This window comes from Ranitomeya variabilis, chromosome 5, assembly GCF_051348905.1.
Source record: "Ranitomeya variabilis isolate aRanVar5 chromosome 5, aRanVar5.hap1, whole genome shotgun sequence".
Classification (NCBI taxonomy): domain Eukaryota; kingdom Metazoa; phylum Chordata; class Amphibia; order Anura; family Dendrobatidae; genus Ranitomeya; species Ranitomeya variabilis.
In genome coordinates, this window is record NC_135236.1 from 253,472,474 (window position 1) to 253,491,109 (window position 18,636).

General features: G+C 44.2%; 1 protein-coding gene across 2 annotated transcripts in view; it reads left to right on the forward strand.

Annotated features, from left to right (window-relative positions):
* Positions 1-18,636, forward strand: part of ANXA2 (annexin A2) — a 52,631-nt gene that overhangs the window by 20,988 nt on the left and 13,007 nt on the right. The window contains exons 1-3 of one of the 2 annotated variants that reach the window (XM_077264067.1): positions 9,839-9,958; positions 16,298-16,356; positions 16,585-16,687. In XM_077264067.1, coding sequence (XP_077120182.1) covers positions 16,309-16,356; positions 16,585-16,687 — 151 coding nt within the window. In that variant the 5' untranslated portion in view covers positions 9,839-9,958; positions 16,298-16,308. Of the gene's footprint in view, positions 1-9,838; positions 9,959-16,297; positions 16,357-16,584; positions 16,688-18,636 lie in introns of those variants that run through there. The other variant, XM_077264066.1, reaches the window with a different exon arrangement.

Sequence of the window (18,636 nt, forward strand, 5' to 3'; positions counted from 1 at the left end):
TTCCAGTGTGGATTTTGATAGGGTTTTTGTTGACCATATAAGTTACCTTTCTTTATTCTGCTATCAGTAAGCGGGCCTCTCTGTGCTAAACCTGGTTCATTTCTGTGTTTGTCGTTTCCTCTTACCTCACCGTTATTATTTGTGGGGGGCTTCTATCCAGCTTTGGGGTCCCCTTCTCTGGAGGCAAGAAAGGTCTTTTGTTTTCCTCTACTAGGGGTAGCTAGATTCTCCGGCTGGAGCGTGTCATCTAGAATCAACGTAGGTATGATCCCCGGCTACTTCTAGTGTTGGCGTTAGGAGTAGATATATGGTCAACCCAGTTACCACTGCCCTATGAGCTGGATTTTTGTATTCTGCAGACTTCCACGTACCTCTGAGACCCTCGCCATTGGGGTCATAACAGATATCCAGTGACATGATACACAGGAGCTCTGTATATACTGTCAGTGTACAGGTAATCACTTTTCTTTTTCATGCAGAGCAGACTGCCATCACTTCTACCAGCCAGGACTTGTTTGTGCATAAAATAACATAGTTACCTAGAGCACCGCTTCCAGAGCACTTTTCCCACTTCTTTCCTTTCTACACTACACATCTATATAATTAGTTATTATTAGGGTTGATCGAATAGCTTCGGATAAGTGCTTATCTGAATAGTTATAGCGCTTCCCGAATAGCTGCCTCGGTAACCTGGATACCTGGAGCACTCCCAATAATCAGCTGTTCGGTGCCGCGATTGTGTGACAGTCACAGCAAGCAGGTTCTCCAAGCATGTGTTGTGCCTGTTACACAGCTTCAACACATGCAGCTGTACAGCTGATTATTGGAAGTGCTCCAGGTATCCAGGTTGCTGAGGCAACTTCGGGAAGCACATATTACCATGGCATAGTGACCGAAAAATACCACATACAAGCTCTGTATATAGTGTATTACCTGTACACTGAGACTATATACAGAGCTCCTGTGTATAATGTCACTGATGATCACTGTATTACCTGTACACTGACACTATATACAGAGCTCCTGTGTGTAATGTCACTGATGATCACTGTATTACCTGCACACTGACAGTAAATACAGAGCTCCTGTGTATAATACAGTGTGACCGTAAAGTCATGGTGCACTTTTGACCAGTCACAGGATCTATTTATAGTTTAAATTTTTCTGGCCCAATCACAACCGACCTGTTCATGAGGAGAGATAACAAGAACCAATCAAACAACACAAACTCATTTAAGCTGTTGCTGAGCCCCCAGTGAGACTAACACCTGATAAACTGAACTCTGATTAATATGCTTCCAGATCTCTGACATAATGCAACCACAAGCGTATGCCAGCTGTGTGGTTTTCCATGCCAGTCAAGATGTGTACGGTACAGAGGAAAGTTCAGTGTGTTCTGTCGCTCACTAAATTCGAATCCGTGACCAAAGTGCTACGTGAATATCGGCACGTACTGTATATAACAAGGCGTCACCACATAGGAATAACATTACTCGGTGGGATAAGCAGTTGAAGGAAACAGGCAGTTTGGTGGAGAAACCCCGCTCTGGTAGGCCATCAGTCAGTGACGAGTCTGTAGAGGCTATACGGGATAGCTACCTAAGGAGCCCTAAAAATCTGTGCGTGTGCTCGACAATTTCACCTAAAGAAGAATACAGTTCATAAGGTGTTAAAGAAACGTCTGTTTTACGGGGTGCAAATTGTGGCTGTTGCACGCTATCAAACTGGCAGATAGACCCAAACGATGCGCGTTTGCTACAGATATGATTCATGAGATTGACAATGATGCAAGATTTTTGCAGAAGATTGTGTTTAGTGATGAGGCGACCTTCCATATCTGTGGACATGTTCATCACCATAATGTCTGATTATGGGCTGCTGAACATCCTCATGCCTACGTTGAGTACGAACGTAACATCCCTAAAGTGAACGTGTGGTACAGCCTGATGCATAAGGTGATGGGCCCATTTTTTTTCGCGGAGCGGTGTGGCGGCAAACACGTAACTTGATATGTTGGAATTGTATGCAGTGCCACAATTTCCAGAAGGTGTCATCTTTCAACAGGACGGCGCTCCTCCACACTACACCACCATTGTTCGTGAGTTTCTGGATAGAACATTCCCCCGGCGGTGGATAGGCAGGGGGGTTCTGTCAAACCATGGCCACTACAATCCCGGATCTAACGCCCTTAGACTTTTACTTTTGGGGTTATGTGAAGCAACGTGTACATTGAAAGTGTCAACGACATTAATCACTTAAAACAGAGAATCTCAGACGTTATTCACTCTGTTACACCAGACGACCTTACCCGTGTGTGGTAAGAACTTCACTATCATTTGTATGTGTGGGGCAACAAATGGAGCCCACATCAAACTGCACTGAATAGGTAGGAAACTGGGAGAGTTTATTTTATTTGGAGTAGATTTCACATTTCTATTGTTTTTTTGTTGCTTTCCAGTGACTGGTCAAAAGAGCACCATGACTTTACGGACACACTGTAGAACTTAGTATTGTGTTTTTTTTTTTTTAAATTAATGATCGGTATTGTAGTATTTGGTCACTATATGGTGGTAATATGTGGTCTGGTCATGGTGTGGTGGTATTTGTTCCTTGTATGTGGTATTATTCGGTCGCTATGCCATGATACTATGTGATCTAGTCATGGTGTGGCTGTATTTTTCACTTTTATGTGGTAGTATTCGGTCATTATGTGATCTTGTCATGGTGTGGTGGTATTTCTCCCTTGTATGTGGTATTAAGTCATTCTAAAAAATGTATGCGACTCGTTCCCTTAAAGAAAAATAAATAAAAATATACCTAAAAAGAGTATTGGATATTTTAAGAAATGTTTAATAGGTTAGAGTATAATAGGGCACTGCCAAAAGAGTCTGCCTTGTTGTGGTGGCGACTTAAAAAATCTTTTGGTCAAAACAAAAGCTGCTGGCTATGTATGTGATATGGTGTTTGCTGGGAACTGTTAATATCTGATTGGTAAGGACGTGGTGCAGAAGTTGAGTTTTTCCAAGAGTGGACGGTGGGACTCTGGAAGATTTGAGGTGTGGAGGTGGAGCTTGGGCGGAGTCTGAAGGGGGCCCAAAAATGTCACCAGTATGGGCCCCGAAATTCCTAGTGGCAGCCCTGAGACCACATGACCGGGTCCTTAGCTTAGCACTGTTAGGGAAGGAGACATTTTGACATAGTCCACCATACAGTGTACACCCCTCCCCATAGTCCTCCATAGAGTATAATGCACTCCCCATAGTCCTCCATAGAGTATAATACACTCCCCATAGTCCTCAGCAGTATATTGCACTCCCCATAGTCCTCCTTTTTTATATACTGCACTCTCCATAGTCCTCCATACAGTATATGGCACTCCCAATAGTCTTCCATACAGTATATGGCACTCCCTATAGTCATAGTGCTCTTTTGACCAGTCACTGGAAAGCAACAAAAAAACAATAGAAATGTGAAATCTACTCCAAATAAAATAAAAACTCTCCCAGTTTCCTACCTATTCAGTGCAGTTTGATGTGGGCTCCATTTGTTGCCCCACACATACAAATGATAGTGAAGTTCTTACCACACACGGGTAAGGTCGTCTGGTGTAACAGAGTGAATAACGTCTGAGATTCTCTGTTTTAAGTGATTAATGTCGTTGACACTTTCAATGTACACGTTGCTTCACATAACCCCAAACATAACCCCATTATACAGTATAATGCACTCCTCATAGTCCTCCATACAGTATACTGCACTATTCACATCTTGTCATTCCCCTGCTGCTCCAGTCTCTGCAGCGACCATTCCGCAACTCTGCACATCTCAGAGCAGCGGACGCCATGTAGTGACGTCATTGCGCCCTCTGCACTGAGACACCAGAGGCCGAGGAAGAATGATGTAGGAGGAAGTATCATTTGATGCTTCCTTTTTCATCATTACTTTCAACTGTATTGGCATCCAGGATGCCAATACAGTTGAACATGCGCTGACAGGTGTGGGGGGCCCAGTTCTGGTGCTAGCACTGTGCCCTCCTGACTCACGGGCACCATAGCTGTCACGTAACCTGCTGCCATTGGCGGTACACCACTGTTTACAAGTCAATAATAATAAATAATAATAATCTTTATTTTTATATAGCGCTAACATATTCCGCAGCGCTTTACAGTTTGCACACATTATCATCACTGTCCCCGATGAGGCTCACAATCTAAATTCCCTATCAGTATGTCTTTGGAATGTGGGAGGAAACCGGAGAACCTGGAGGAAACCCACGCAAACACGGAGAGAACATACAAACTCTTTGCAGATGTTGTCCTTGGTGGGGTTTGAACCCAGGACTCCAGCGCTGCAAGGCTGCAGTGCTAACCACTGCGCCACCGTGCTGCCCATGGGAAGGCTCAAAAGATGCCCAGAAGATGAGTGTTTTCCCAGCGTTCCTTTTTCAAAAACCTCTTAAGCTATGTTCCCACTATGAGCTTTTGGTGCATTTTTGATGTTGTGGAATTTCTGCACCTATTTTTTATATTAGGTTACTTGACTTTTTCATTGTGTTTTTGTGTGCGTTTTTTTAACATGCATTTTTTACGCTGTATTTTTGTCTCTGGCATGTCATACCTTGTTTTTTATACTTCCTGTTTTTTTGCTTTGACAAAATTTTATTGCTATACCAAGGTGTGGCTCACATTCGTTTCTGATGCGTTTCTACTTTGACAGCATCTAATGTAAGTCTATGTGGAAAAGCCGCACAGAAAACTCAGCGTTCCCGCAAGAGAAATTAACTAGTGTGGATTTGAAACACGCGCTGCAGGTCAGTATATGCAGCATTAAAAAGAAGCGCAGTGTGCATGAGATTTCTAAAAATCCCATCCACTTTGCTAGAACTGTAAGACGCTTCGTTTTTGACACAGCAAAAATACGCAGTCAAAAATACACCAATAGCTCATCGTGGGAACGTAGCCTAACAGTTTCTTCTTTGTTGAATGGAAAGGAAAAAAAAAGATTAGAAAATGCCAGTAAAAAATAAGCCCCAAAATAAATATTAAACAAAAAAAGTAGAATAAATGGTCAGGAAACTACCAAAAATGATGTTTCACAGACTTGTTCTGATGTGTCTTCCTATTGGAAAGCTCAGGGTGTTAATGGGCTTGTGAAAGGTGTGTGCCGTGCGTGCTCTTAGGCCTCACTCAGATTTTTAAAAACGTACGAGAAAGACGGACTGAAGTTCATCAGTGACTTTACCACAGTTTTATCAGATTTTAATCAGTTTGGTAAGAGTTCCAATAGTTTTTTCACTAATGCGAAAAGAAAGTTTCTCCACCTTCTCTTCAGTCAGTGAAAACAGACAGCACAATAGATGGCATCAGAATGCTGTCAGATTCTTTCACTGATCCATTGTCTTGGGCCGGGGTCACACTTGCGAGTGTGATGCGAGAACCTTGCCTCAATACCCGGCACTGCCGCCGGCACTCGGGACCGGAGCGTGCGGCTGCATGTATTTCTATGTAGCTGAACACTCCGGTCCCGAGTTCCGGCGGCAGTGCCGTGTATTGAGGCGAGAGACTCGCATCAACTCGCAAGTGTGACCCCGGCCTTACATTGCCAATTTTGATCCGACTCTAGGATCGATATCAGACATGTCTCTGTGATTTTGCACAAGGAAAAAATCATGGACATGTGAACAGCGTTATAGGCTTTCATAGGAACCAGTGCTAGCCGTGAAAAATATGGAGAGCACTTGTCCAAGAAAAACTGGCATATGAATGAGCCCTTAGAAAGAGACATACACAAATGTTAGTAAGGCTAGGGCTACAGAAATGTGCGGTAACTGCGACGCTCAGGACTTTGTTAGAGTGGTGAGTCTGAGGTAAATAAAACAGCCAAGTACAAATAAGTCACAGACAAGAAGCATGTCACGTGTGACTAAGGCCGGCGTCACACTCAGCGTAAGACAATACGGCCGTAATACGGAGAAATGTTCCCAAAATAGTGGTCCGTATGTCATCCGTAGGCAGGGTGTGTCAGCGTATTTTGCGCATAGCATCCTCCGTATGTAATCCGTATGGCATCCGTACTGCGATATTTTCTCGCAGGCTTGCAAAACCGACATCTAATGGATTTATGTGCTCAAATGTCCGCTAAAACATATATACAGTGTATATATATATATATATATATATATATATGTCATTGAGACACACATATATATATTCTGTATTTATATTTAATTCAGCGCGATATATGTGAAAAGCTGGAAATTCAATTGCCGGCTTCTCATTTCTCCTTCCCAAACCCGACAGGATATGAGACATGGTTTACATACAGTAAACCATCTCATATCCCCCTTTTTTTTGCATATTCCACACTACTAATGTTAGTAGTGTGTATGTGCAAAATTTGGTTGCTGTAGCTGCTAAAATAAAGGGTTAAATGGCGGAAAAAATTGGCGTGGGCTCCCGCGCAATTTTCTCCGCCAGAATAGTAAAGCCAGTGACTGAGGGCAGATATTAATAGCCTAGAGAGGGTCCATGGTTATTGGCCCCCCTGGCTACAAACATCTGCCCCCAGCCACCCCAGAAAAGGCACATCTGGAAGATGCGCCTATTCTGGCACTTGGCCACTCTCTTCCCACTCCCGTGCAGCGGTGGGTTATGGGGTAATGAAGGGTTAATGCCACCTTGCTATTGTAAGGTGACATTAAGCCAGGTTAATAATGGAGAGGCGTCAATTATGACACCTATCCATTATTAATCCAATTGTATGAAAGGGTTAAAAAACACACACACATTATTAAAAATTATTTTAATGAAATAAACACACCGGTTGTTTTAGTATTTTATTGCTCTCTCAATCCATCCGGAAGACCCTCGCTTGGCAAAATAATAAACCCACAATATAAAGTAAATCCTTCTGAAGGGGTTAAATCAATTTACAGGCAGGAGCTGCGCTAAAGCACTCGCTCGTACCTGTAATCCCCAGGTGCTGAAAGGAAAGCTGGGTGATCTGTACTTACATTGAGTTGCGGTGAGGCGCCCTCTGATGGATGAACTCATATGAACTCGAGCGTGGGAACTTTTCCAAGGCTCCAGTTCATGAGGACATCCGGCAGAGGGCGCCTCACCGTGACTCACTGTAAGTACAGATCACCCAGCTTTCCTTTCAGCACCCCTTCAGAAGGATTTACATCGTGGGACCTGACAGATCCTCGGATGGTATGTATACTGTGGGTTTATTATTTTGCCAAGCGAGGGTCTGCAGGTGGAATGAGAGAGCAATAAAATATAAAAACAACCGGTGTGTTTATTTCATTAAAATAATTTTTAATAATGTGTGTGTGTGTTTTTTAACCCTTTCATACAATTGGATTAATAATGGGTAGGTGTCATAATTGACGCCTCTCCATTATTAACCTGGCTTAATGTCACCTTACAATAGCAAGGTGACATTAACCCTTCATTACCCCATATCCCACTGCTACACGGGAGTGGGAAGAGAGTGGCCAAGTGCCAGAATAGGCGCATCTTCCAGATGTGCCTTTTCTGGGGTGGCTGGGGGCAGATGTTTGTAGCCAGGGGGGCCAATAACCATGGACCCTCTCCTGGCTATTAATATCTGCCCTCAGTCACTGGCTTTACCACTCTGGTGGAGAAAATTGCGCGGGAGCCCACGCCAATTTTTTCCGCCATTTAACCCTTTATTTTAGCAGCTACAGCAACCAAATTTTGCACATACACACTACTAACATTAGTAGTGTGGAATATGCAAAAAAAAGGGATATGAGATGGTTTACTGTATGTAAACCATGTCTCATATCATGTCGGGTTTGGGAAGGAGAAATGAAAAGCCGGCAATTGAATTACCGGCTTTTCACTAACACCGCTGCGTATTTCTCGCAAGTCACACTGCTGGTCCGTGTGGAATCCGTATTTTTCTCGCCCCCATAGACTTTCATTGGCGTATTATTTGCGCAATACGCTGACAAACGCAGCATGCTGCGATTTTGTACGGCCGTAGAAAGCCGTATAATACGGATCCGTAATATACGGCTGATAGGACCAGACCCATTGATAATAATTGTGCCGTTTGTTTGGCGAGTCTTACGGACGTATTTTCTGCGCTCTTACGTCCGTAAAACTCGCTAGTGTGACTCCAGCCTGACACTGAACTCTATATTTTCTATATTTATTGCAGTTCCCAACACAACAGCATAATAAATTGCAGCCCATGGTGCCATGTTACAAGACGTCCCCTCATATACAGACTATGTACAGAGCCCATACACACTCTCCTCAGCAGCAGGAGCCCCATCCATGCTCTCCTCAGCGCAGTAGGAGCCCATACACACTCTCCTCAGCGCAGCAGCAGCCCATATACACCCTCTCAGCAGCAGCAGCAGCAGGCCATACACCATCTCCTCAGCAGCAGCCCCAGCCCACACACACCCTCTCCTCAGCAGCAGGAGCCCATACACACTCTCCTCAGCAGCAGCAGCCCATATACACCCTCTCAGCAGCAGGAGCCAATACACGCTCTCCTCAGCAGCAGGAGCCCATACACGCTCTCCTCAGCAGCAGGAGCCCATACACACCCTCTCCTCAGCAGCAGGAGCCCAAACACACTCTCCTCAGCAGCAGCAGCCCATATACACCCTCTCCTCAGCAGCAGGAGCCCATACACACCCTCTCCTCAGCAGCAGGAGCCCATACACACGCTCTCTCCAGCAGGAGCCCATACACACTCTCCTCAGCAGCAGCAGCCCATACACACTCTCCTCAGCAGCAGGAGCCCATACACGCTCTCCTCAGCAGCAGAGCCCATACACACTCTCCTCAGCAGCAGCAGCAGCCCATACACACCCTCTCCTCAGCAGCAGCAGCCCATACACACCCTCTCCTCAGCAGCAGGAGCCCATACACACCCTCTCCTCAGCAGCAGGAGCCCATACACACGCTCTCTCCAGCAGGAGCCCATACACACTCTCCTCAGCAGCAGCAGCCCATACACACTCTCCTCAGCAGCAGGAGCCCATACACGCTCTCCTCAGCAGCAGAGCCCATACACACTCTCCTCAGCAGCAGCAGCAGCCCATACACACCCTCTCCTCAGCAGCAGCAGCCCATACACACCCTCTCCTCAGCAGCAGCAGCCCATACACGCTCTCCTCAGCAGCAGGAGCCCATACACGCTCTCCTCAGCAGCAGGAGCCCATACACGCTCTCCTCAGCAGCAGAGCCCATACACACTCTCCTCAGCAGCAGCAGCCCATACACACCCTCTCCTCAGCAGCAGCAGCCCATACACGCTCTCCTCAGCAGCAGGAGCCCATACACGCTCTCCTCAGCAGCAGCAGCCCATACACGCTCTCCTCAGCAGCAGGAGCCCATACACGCTCTCCTCAGCAGCAGAGCCCATACACACTCTCCTCAGCAGCAGCAGCAGCCCATACACGCTCTCCTCAGCAGCAGCAGCCCATACACACCCTCTCCTCAGCAGCAGGAGCCCATACACGCTCTCCTCAGCAGCAGCAGCCCATACACACCCTCTCCTCAGCAGCAGCAGCCCATACACGCTCTCCTCAGCAGCAGGAGCCCATACACGCTCTCCTCAGCAGCAGGAGCCCATACACGCTCTCCTCAGCAGCAGGAGCCCATACACGCTCTCCTCAGCAGCAGGAGCCCATACACACACTCTCCTCAGCAGCAGCAGCCCATATACACCCTCTCAGCAGCAGTAGGTGAGGTGGCGGTGCCTGGCGCGGCGCATAGCGGAGCTGGAGGACTAGTGGTAGTGCGGGCAGTGGGAGGAACAGCAGGGCGGGTACGAGGATGTTGTGGAGGGTTGGTGCAGACTACTACGTGGCCGCCTGATAAATGCCACGCCCGGGTGATACTGAGCGCACTCACTGCTCCTCCGTCCCAGCCAGCGGCTGCTCCTGCCTCCTCCTCCTGCGGCGCCTCAGGTAATTCTCCAGCCTGGTCCTCTCCTCACACTGAGCCCTGCTGCCACATGCATAGTCTGCAGCCCAGTACTACTACTCCTCTGCACATGCTGAGAGTGCTAGTCCCGGAAATAAGAGCTCGATGCATAGAAGTCACTAGATAGTATATGTGCTTAGTTACTATCAGCCAAACTACCAAGAGTCCCAGCAAGTCTGAAATGGAGACTTCTAGTCCTGAAGTCCAACTATGCCCACCTATGTTGTGCAAGCTATTGGTCACTGTTATCAGCCAACTCTGTAGTGTTCTTCTGTAGAACAGATGCTGTGTTGTAACAATGAAGGCATGACTGTAGATGATGTGCCCCCTGTGGTCTAGTGACTCTGCGAGTTCTAAGGGCAGATAGGTCCCCCAATCTGTCAGAGTGTGAGTATATAATGTATATGTGTGTATATATGTATTTCTCTTTAGACACACTATAAAGTGACAATAGTACATCGTTATCTGGGATGTTGCATTGAATATGAATGGGGGAGGAGAGGGCCAGTACTTCACTGGGGTGGGAGCAGGGTGATGGCTTGTGAATCAGCGAATGCTTCCAGTAATGGGGATGTGATTGTGATCGTCCCCACCCATGATCATTCATTCATTTCTGGATTCCTTGATCCTGTGGCCATTGATGGAATCTGGAACGCTATCTACACCTTTCTATGACCTCCTGAAAGCCCTACTACCCTCTCTAAGACACTTTGTTTTCTGTTGACTTCATAAATGGCCACTTAGTCCTGTACAAAGTACATAGTATGTAATGACTCGTTGATTATTGCTGGAGACGTTTGCTCATGTTCCTTGTTTTCCCTATGGTTAGGAGAGCCATGATCTGCGGGAGATATTTCAGCACTGGGGGTGTATTTGTTCCCTAAGCTGAGTGTAAGGTACCAGGGCTGCCATTCCTTCTTGGCCACTGTATTCTGGGAACAAGCTAAACATTTGCCCTGGATCAGGATCACCATGTTCATATATGAAATGCAGGGGACAGAACTTTTACTTAAAGTAGATGTTTCCAGGAGCTCCTGTCTCCTATCTGTGTTTTTATCTAGTGGGTGCGATCTTTGAAGCATGTCCCATTTCTTCATTCTTTGTCTTCAGAGCGTGGAGTCGGCATTTGTGATCTACATTCCAGATTTTGTGTGCATTATGGGAGATTTATCAATCACATTTAAGCGGCTCATTACATATTTGCCTTGAAAAACATGATGTTCAGCGTAAATGCCGTGGAGATAGAGACAATTTTTTCATTCCCAAAAAGTGAATTTTTCAAAAGAGGATATTGGTACAACCAGGTATGGGTCACTAAGGTGTACCTCACTTTTTCAGTTGTAAAAAACTAAAGGAACACCCTACGCCTGTTCTCTAGACTAGCATACCATTAAGAAACCTAAATATGCCCCTCTGTCTATACATCAGTCTGTAGGTGGTAATGTAGAAGAAGAGTCCTTATAGAGTCTCCGGAAAATGACTTCTACGTTCTGTATATTCTCTCACTAAATATATGATTTTCTATCCTTTGTTACAACTCTCTACCTAGCAGGCTTTGCCAGGCCCTGCAGAATGAGAGCAGGCACTGTGGATTAGGATAGGTGTGGCAGGGAGATTTATGATTTGGGTGGAGTAAATGCTGGCACTGAGCCTGATGCTGGCTCTGACTTCTTCTGTTGAGTGGGAGGATTTTACCAAAAGCCAAATTACACTGCATTACTGAGACCCTTCCATATAATCTGCTGCTGAGAAGCCGTGCAGAATGTAGTGTCATGAGACAACACCATATCTCCTAGAGACAATGCCATATCTCATAGAGACGTCTTGTAATAATGCAAGGTCGTGACCCAGAGGAGTTTGAGCAAAGTTTACAGGAGCGCTGAGCTTGCATACAAAAACTAGAACAGAAATGACAATTCACACACAAGTAAATACATTTTATCATTTCTGGGGAAAAAACATCTTGGGATCATCATGGCTTTTTCTAGATTTCAAGCAGCAAGAAGCCCTAGACTAAAATGACTGAATCGAGGGATGGAAATTAGGGGACACTTGAGAGATTTGCCAACTCTTCAGGGAGGTCTCCCCTGTTTCTACATTCTGGGCATGCTTTTGATCTGAGCTCTGTGTAATCCAATATATACCATCTTGAGTGTAAGTTAATAGGGCACCATTGTCTCCCCTGACACGTCTCTTGTCCTAAATAATAGACCTCATGGAATAACAATTCTGGAGCATCTTTTCTTAGAATCTATAATTCCTCCTAAATGTTCCATGACTGGGTGTTACCAGATGGGAGTGTGTCCCTACAGCCTGACACTGTCCAATCAGAGATGACTGGCTGTGTGGAGCCACACCCCTTTGACAAAGGGAATAGGAACACCCAGTTGTCACTTTATTCATATTGTTTTAGGGAGAACTGCACAATGTAGAGCTGTAAAAAAGTTGTTAGTTTTAGGAAAGACTTGAATTCTCCATGAACGAACATGTCAGGGGTGCTGACTGATCCGTTGAGGCGCTGACATCACATCTATACATTTTTGACATGAGGAGCGTATTTGTTCAGCTTGGATGTAGTAGAGCAGGCGGTAGTGACATCTCCGCACCACACCCTAGGTACAACTGCATGTGGCAAACTGCAGCTCGCTGTCTAGGAGACATTAACCCTTTAACGTGCCTGAACGCAGCACAATTCACACACTATGGCACTGTGCAATGATTTGTTTAGTTAGCTTCCATCCGTACTATTAAATGGTGTCGTTGTGATTAGTGGATCTGAATCTAACTGCATAAATATAATCTGAGAGATTAAACTGTGAACTCAGGTTCTGTTTTCCCTCCCTAGGGGTGTAGTCCTATTGCCACGGGCTTGTATTGTTCCTGCCAGATATTATCCCACAGTTTTATGCTAATGACTCTTCTTGTGTGAAACATCCGTGTTTACTAAAGCCGGCTACAATATTCTATCTAGTTTTTACAATTGTTGGAATGCCTCTGTTAAAGGGGAACTGTCCAATTCATGCTGCCCAAACTAGAGTCAGCATGAATCCGAGCCTGGCTGCACGATTGCATCTAGGTATGTTTGTGTCTGAAACGCCCTGGTATTTCAGATAGAATATAGTTTAACTTTGAAGGGCCTCCGGGGGACTATAGTGAGAGACATAACTAGTCTGGCAATGCCCCTACCAGCTTCACCATGCTCTGCTTCAGGTGATTGCCTGGTCTCTCCCTAAATACAAGGGAGAGACCTGTCAATTAACAGGAGCAGGGACCTCATCGAACTAGTCAGGGGTCTCCCTATAGTCCAACTTCAAACTATGTCTTACTGTGAGGGATTTACCATGCACCCAGACTCTTGTTTCATGCTGCCCATGGTTTAGACAGCATGAATTGAGTGACAGATTCCCCTTAAACACTGCCATTAGGTCCATTTGTGGGGGCATATGTGGGACAGATATATAAACTATGCGTTAAGGATACATCGAAGTGATATGTGGGCTGATTTTAAAATTTAGCATTTTTCAAGATGGAAATTTCTAAAATTAGACTGTTAAAACAGAAGAAAGAGCGAGGTCTAACTAGTTGCTTCTGAAGTACGATTCTTTTATTTAGGCTTGTGACTGGTAAAACACGCCCTGCAATATCTATCTTTTTTTTGGAAAGAAAACTCAGATCTCAAGGCCTCCATATACATTAGATAGATGTTGGCTGACAGGTCTCTATCCCAACTTTCGCATATACAGAAATGCTCAGTTTGGTGGACAGTTCCGGTGCCCTCTGAGAGAGCCACTGCCAGACTCATCTGGCGGCTTCTTCTGTCTCCTGAGAGATCAAAAGGATCGACTGTTAGAATGCCAATCTGCCACATCCCTTGTTCCCCAGAAATCATCTGTTGGCGGAGAAGCCGGAGCCCCCATATACATCTGTCTGTCTGCCAATATCTCAAGCCAGGTTTGGCCGACTTAGAAAATGTAGCTTGTGAGCCCCAATGAGTACAGTGATGATGATGATGTCTGCCAAGCGCTGGTGAATTAATTGGCTCTATATAAGCGAATAAAATAAATAAATGTTGAGAGGAGGCTTTAGCCCTAAAGATATGCATTTGGCTACCTGATAAAAAGGTCACTTAAGCTCTCTAAATGTGGCCATACACAATGTGTGAGTGTCTGTGTATATGGTGTTGTCCCAACTCTCCCTCTGTAGCAGATGTTAGGAAAAGAAGGATCCGGCATGATGAATTTCAAATACCCAAAACTGTTCTGAACGTAGAAAAAATGTCTGCTGGCTGCTATTTCCTCTCCCCTCCTATTGATAACACATGCAGGCTGGACCAAGCTCCGTTATACTCAGCTATAGTGCAGATTTTCAAGGTGGGTTTAACAAATAAGTGTGTGTTACTATAAATTTCCACCCAAATCCTCAGCAGAAATTTTCTGAAAATGGTCTGTTAGCTTAAACAAAGCAGTTATGCATCAGTATTCATACAGAGTTTCCACCAAAGTAAATGGTCACATTCTTATATCTCACTTGCAGGGAACTATAAATCACACAGGACCATGAGATATGTGAAGTTTAAAGGGGTTTTCCACTAAATAGACAAACACTTCTTAATTTCTGAGTGCCCAGAGTAAAATGTTTGCTCCAGGTCCCAGGGCAGTGCCCTCACATGATATTAAGTCATTTAACGCTGCAGCTAATCAGCGGAAGCTGACTGCTATTCATCCATGTTTTGTCAGAATGGACATCCAAAATAGTAAAGCGGTCAGTGGCTGTTGATTGCAGCGCCCATTTGACATTAAAATGTCCGCGAGCGCAGAGAGATCCTTTACCAATATGGCTGAAAATGAGCATGTGCGGGAGGAGAGTACAAGCTTCTTATTTTACTCTGGGCACTACAGAAGGGGTTGTCCAAAACGTGAACAACCCCTTTAAAGAGAATGTCAGAAATGTATCAAAAGGAAACTGTATATTTGGTCATGTTTTGCTTTCTCGAGATAATGTTATCCAAACTTTTATTTAAGCAATCAGTTACTCCCTGTCTAAAAATGTTTGCAAATGAGACTTAGGCCGGGGTCACACTTGACAGTTCAATGCGAGAAACTCGCATCAAGTCGCGGCATGTTCCTCCAGAGATTATTATGAATGAAAGTGAGTGTTACCAATGTGAGTCATGTAGATCAGGAGAGCAGTCTCAGTCATTACATGTCTCATATTGGTAACTGTTCATTTAAAATAACCTCTGGATGCAGATTTTCACTAAGATCTGTGTCTGACCCATAGAACTTAAGAGCTAATTTACATATTAAGAAGAACATGGATTTATCTGGAATAAGACATCGGATCTCAGATATCGAGGTATAATTCTATTCACCTTCCTTTGACTTGCATGCCTATATAGTGGGCTTAGAAGGGTCGATTCACACGTAAAGTGCCAGGGAATAAATGGCGCTATAAAAATGAATAAGAATAATAATTCTACGGACAGATGCCCGTTATGTGCTCTGGGATTGTCCAAGCCTCTCCCTGCCTGACTTTATTCCCCGATAAGCTCCCCCTGCTTGACTGACAGCTCTCTGGCCTCCACTTGTCTGCACAGCCAGTGAGCTTGGGAAGAGTGCGCCACTCCCAGAGAACTTAAGCCTCATTTTCATCTGAATTATATCTGTAAAGGAAAAAAAAAAACTATTCATGCAGATGGAAACAGATTGCATAAGTAAAAGTGTGGAAAACAGGAAAACATTCTATGAATATGTTGCTCTCTGAAAGATAAAGTTGTTTTTTTTATGGGGGGAGGTGGGGGGCAAACTGAATCATTCTGATGGATTCCTTTTTTAAAAAAACTTTACATAGCAGTGGCTTTAAAGTTAGCAAAGGTAAATATTTGTCGTTTGCTTAATTTTCATTTTGTAGTGTATAAAAATCGCCTGTTTCTTTGTTTCAGTCAACAAGCTGCTGTCAGCAGATCTCATAGCTGAGTGTATAATATTACATTACAGTGACCGGGACGTGATTCTTAACACCTCATTAAGTTTAGCTGGCTCTGAATGCATGATCGTGGGGTTTTAACTATTGATGTTCGCCTGCATGCATTATATACTGTATGTAAAACAGCAAAAAAAATGATCAGTTGTTACATTGACTACCTAGCTAGAAATATTCCAACATACAGCGTTACATTTATCTAGTAACTATAGATTATATCTATAAATACTCTACGGTTTAAGAATTTTCAGATGTAGCTGAGATTAGGTTACTTTGTTCATGGTATGTGACTTTACTGCTCTTTTCCTAATATTTTTTGTTTATTGCTTTCTGTGTTTCAGAGTCTATAGCCATGGCTACTATCCATGAAATTCTATGCAAGCTGAAATTGGAAGGCACCGTAAGTACAGTTGCATGGCATGAGCTAATATGGAGTCACATCACACTCATAATTTCACTTTAATAAAACTTTATTCTTTACTCTCAAAGTGGAAAGAATAATTGTAAGGTCTCATTGCTCATTATTTTTTGTACTGATCCTCTGCAGTGATTATGTTATCATATATAATATTTATATTCTTTTACAGTTTTATATTTCCACTTCTAATTCTTGCTTTACCCAATTCAGCAATCCAGCTCCAGTACATCAGCTCTTGGTACTGTGAGGCCTTCCACAAACTTTGATGCAGAGAAAGATGCTGCAGCCCTTGAAACTGCCATTAAGACTAAAGGTTGGTTCCTTTTTTTTTTTTTTTAAGGAAGAGTTTAAGTAAAGAAACAGGATAAAAATGATCAGTGAGAAAAGTAACACGATTCCATATACTCCCAGGTTCGACCTATTAAGACTGGAGTAGGGTACACTGGAGTATACTGACCTGACTAATTAAGCAGCGTTTAAATCTTAATAAAGGTCTTCTACCCAGCGTGTGCCGTTGCTAGTGGCTGGCATACAACTATTAATGGGTGTGGGTGACCACTCCCCAAATCGTCATGCCTTGCCCATATTGGCAATCTGCCCCCTGGTCTTTTCCATCTTCAACTGAAGATGATCTGGTTGAGCTTGGCTGGTCCACTATTGCAGACAAGGGAACCTTACAAGGAATCCATAATTGATTGCCAAGCATAAGAATTGTGTTGCCTCTGATGTGAGATTGTAAGCGCTAATAGTCAGGGTCCTCTCTCTTTTTGAATTTGTATTTCTCACCTTTTATGTGTGTTATCTCCCCTGGTTGTAAACCTCTGTAGGACATGTTGGCATCATCTCCAACATAGCGTACATGCTTCAATACCACTTGTAAATCTCCAGCCTATGTGGCTTCCTTTATTCCTTTTTTCCATGAAGTTTACAGCCTGTTTTATTTTTCCACTTAGTTTCCGCCACATGTTTTCCCTCCTTCCTGTGGATACCATGTGCTCCATATAATTGGAATAGTTGCTGTTGTTAAAAGCCCAGACATCTGTACCCAAACTAACTTTTTTTTTTAATTTATTACACCCAAATGTTGTGCTTGTGCCAGAAATAACCTGAGTGGATCTAAACAAGTTGCAGGAATGGAGGAAGCAGGACAGATTTCCTCTCAGCTCTGCTTTTTTTACTTTTACGATATTATTTTTTATATATATACAGTATATAATGGAACATTCCAGAAAGGGAGAGGTGTGTACCAGTTACGAGCTGTGAAATACTTTTCTTTCCTCCCCTCCTTACATTGCAGACTTTTTTTTTCCTTGTCTGGTTTTCATGACTACACAGTTAAACCCAATTAGAAGCAGTTCCTGTATCTGCTGCAATCAATAGTCCTTTTGCCTGAGGATAATTGTGTTTATTTGCGTTGTACAGGAACATGTGAGCGCAGAGTGCACGGACTATGCATAATTCAGAAGCACTTTTTCTGGCTAAAAATATCATGCATTATTCTTCATCGTCCGAGTTCTGATTGCTTATTTTTAATCCTGGCCTTTCAATGGGGCAGTAATTTCCACTCTGATTCCAGATAGGGCAATGACTAATGGAAAGGTACAAATATATTGTTTCCTATTCATATCTATCTTAAATAATTAATGAACAATAATGTTTTTAAATGCAAAGAGAGTAGTAGGTACTGAAGTGGATGTTATGTAAGTTTACCTGGAGTAACCAATGTCTAGTTCACTTCTTGGGGGGGCAAAAAAGAACTTCTTTTTCCATATGTGGGACAACTGGTGACTTAAAGGGAACCTGTCACCCCCAAAATCGAAGGTAAGCTAAGCCCACCGGAATTAGGGGCTTATCTACAGCATCCTGGAATGCTGTAGATAAGCCCCCGATGTAACCTGAAAGATGAGAAAAAGAGGTTATATTATACTCACCTGGTCGGCGGTCCGATCCGATGGGCGTCACGGTCCGGTCCGGGGCCTCCCATCTTCTTACGATGACGTCCTCTTCTTGTCTTCAAGCTCCGGCGCAGGCGTACTTTGTCTGTCCTGTTGAGGGCAGAGCAAAGTACTGTAGTGCACAAGCGCCGGGCCTCTCTGACCTTTCCGGAGCCGCAGCGTGACTATAAGAAGAGGACGTCATTGTAAGAAGATGGGAGGCCCCGGACCGGACCGCGACACCCATCGGACCGGACCGCAGCGGGAAAGCCCCTAGGTGAGTATAATTTAACCTCTTTTTCATCTTTTAGGATACATCGGGGGCTTA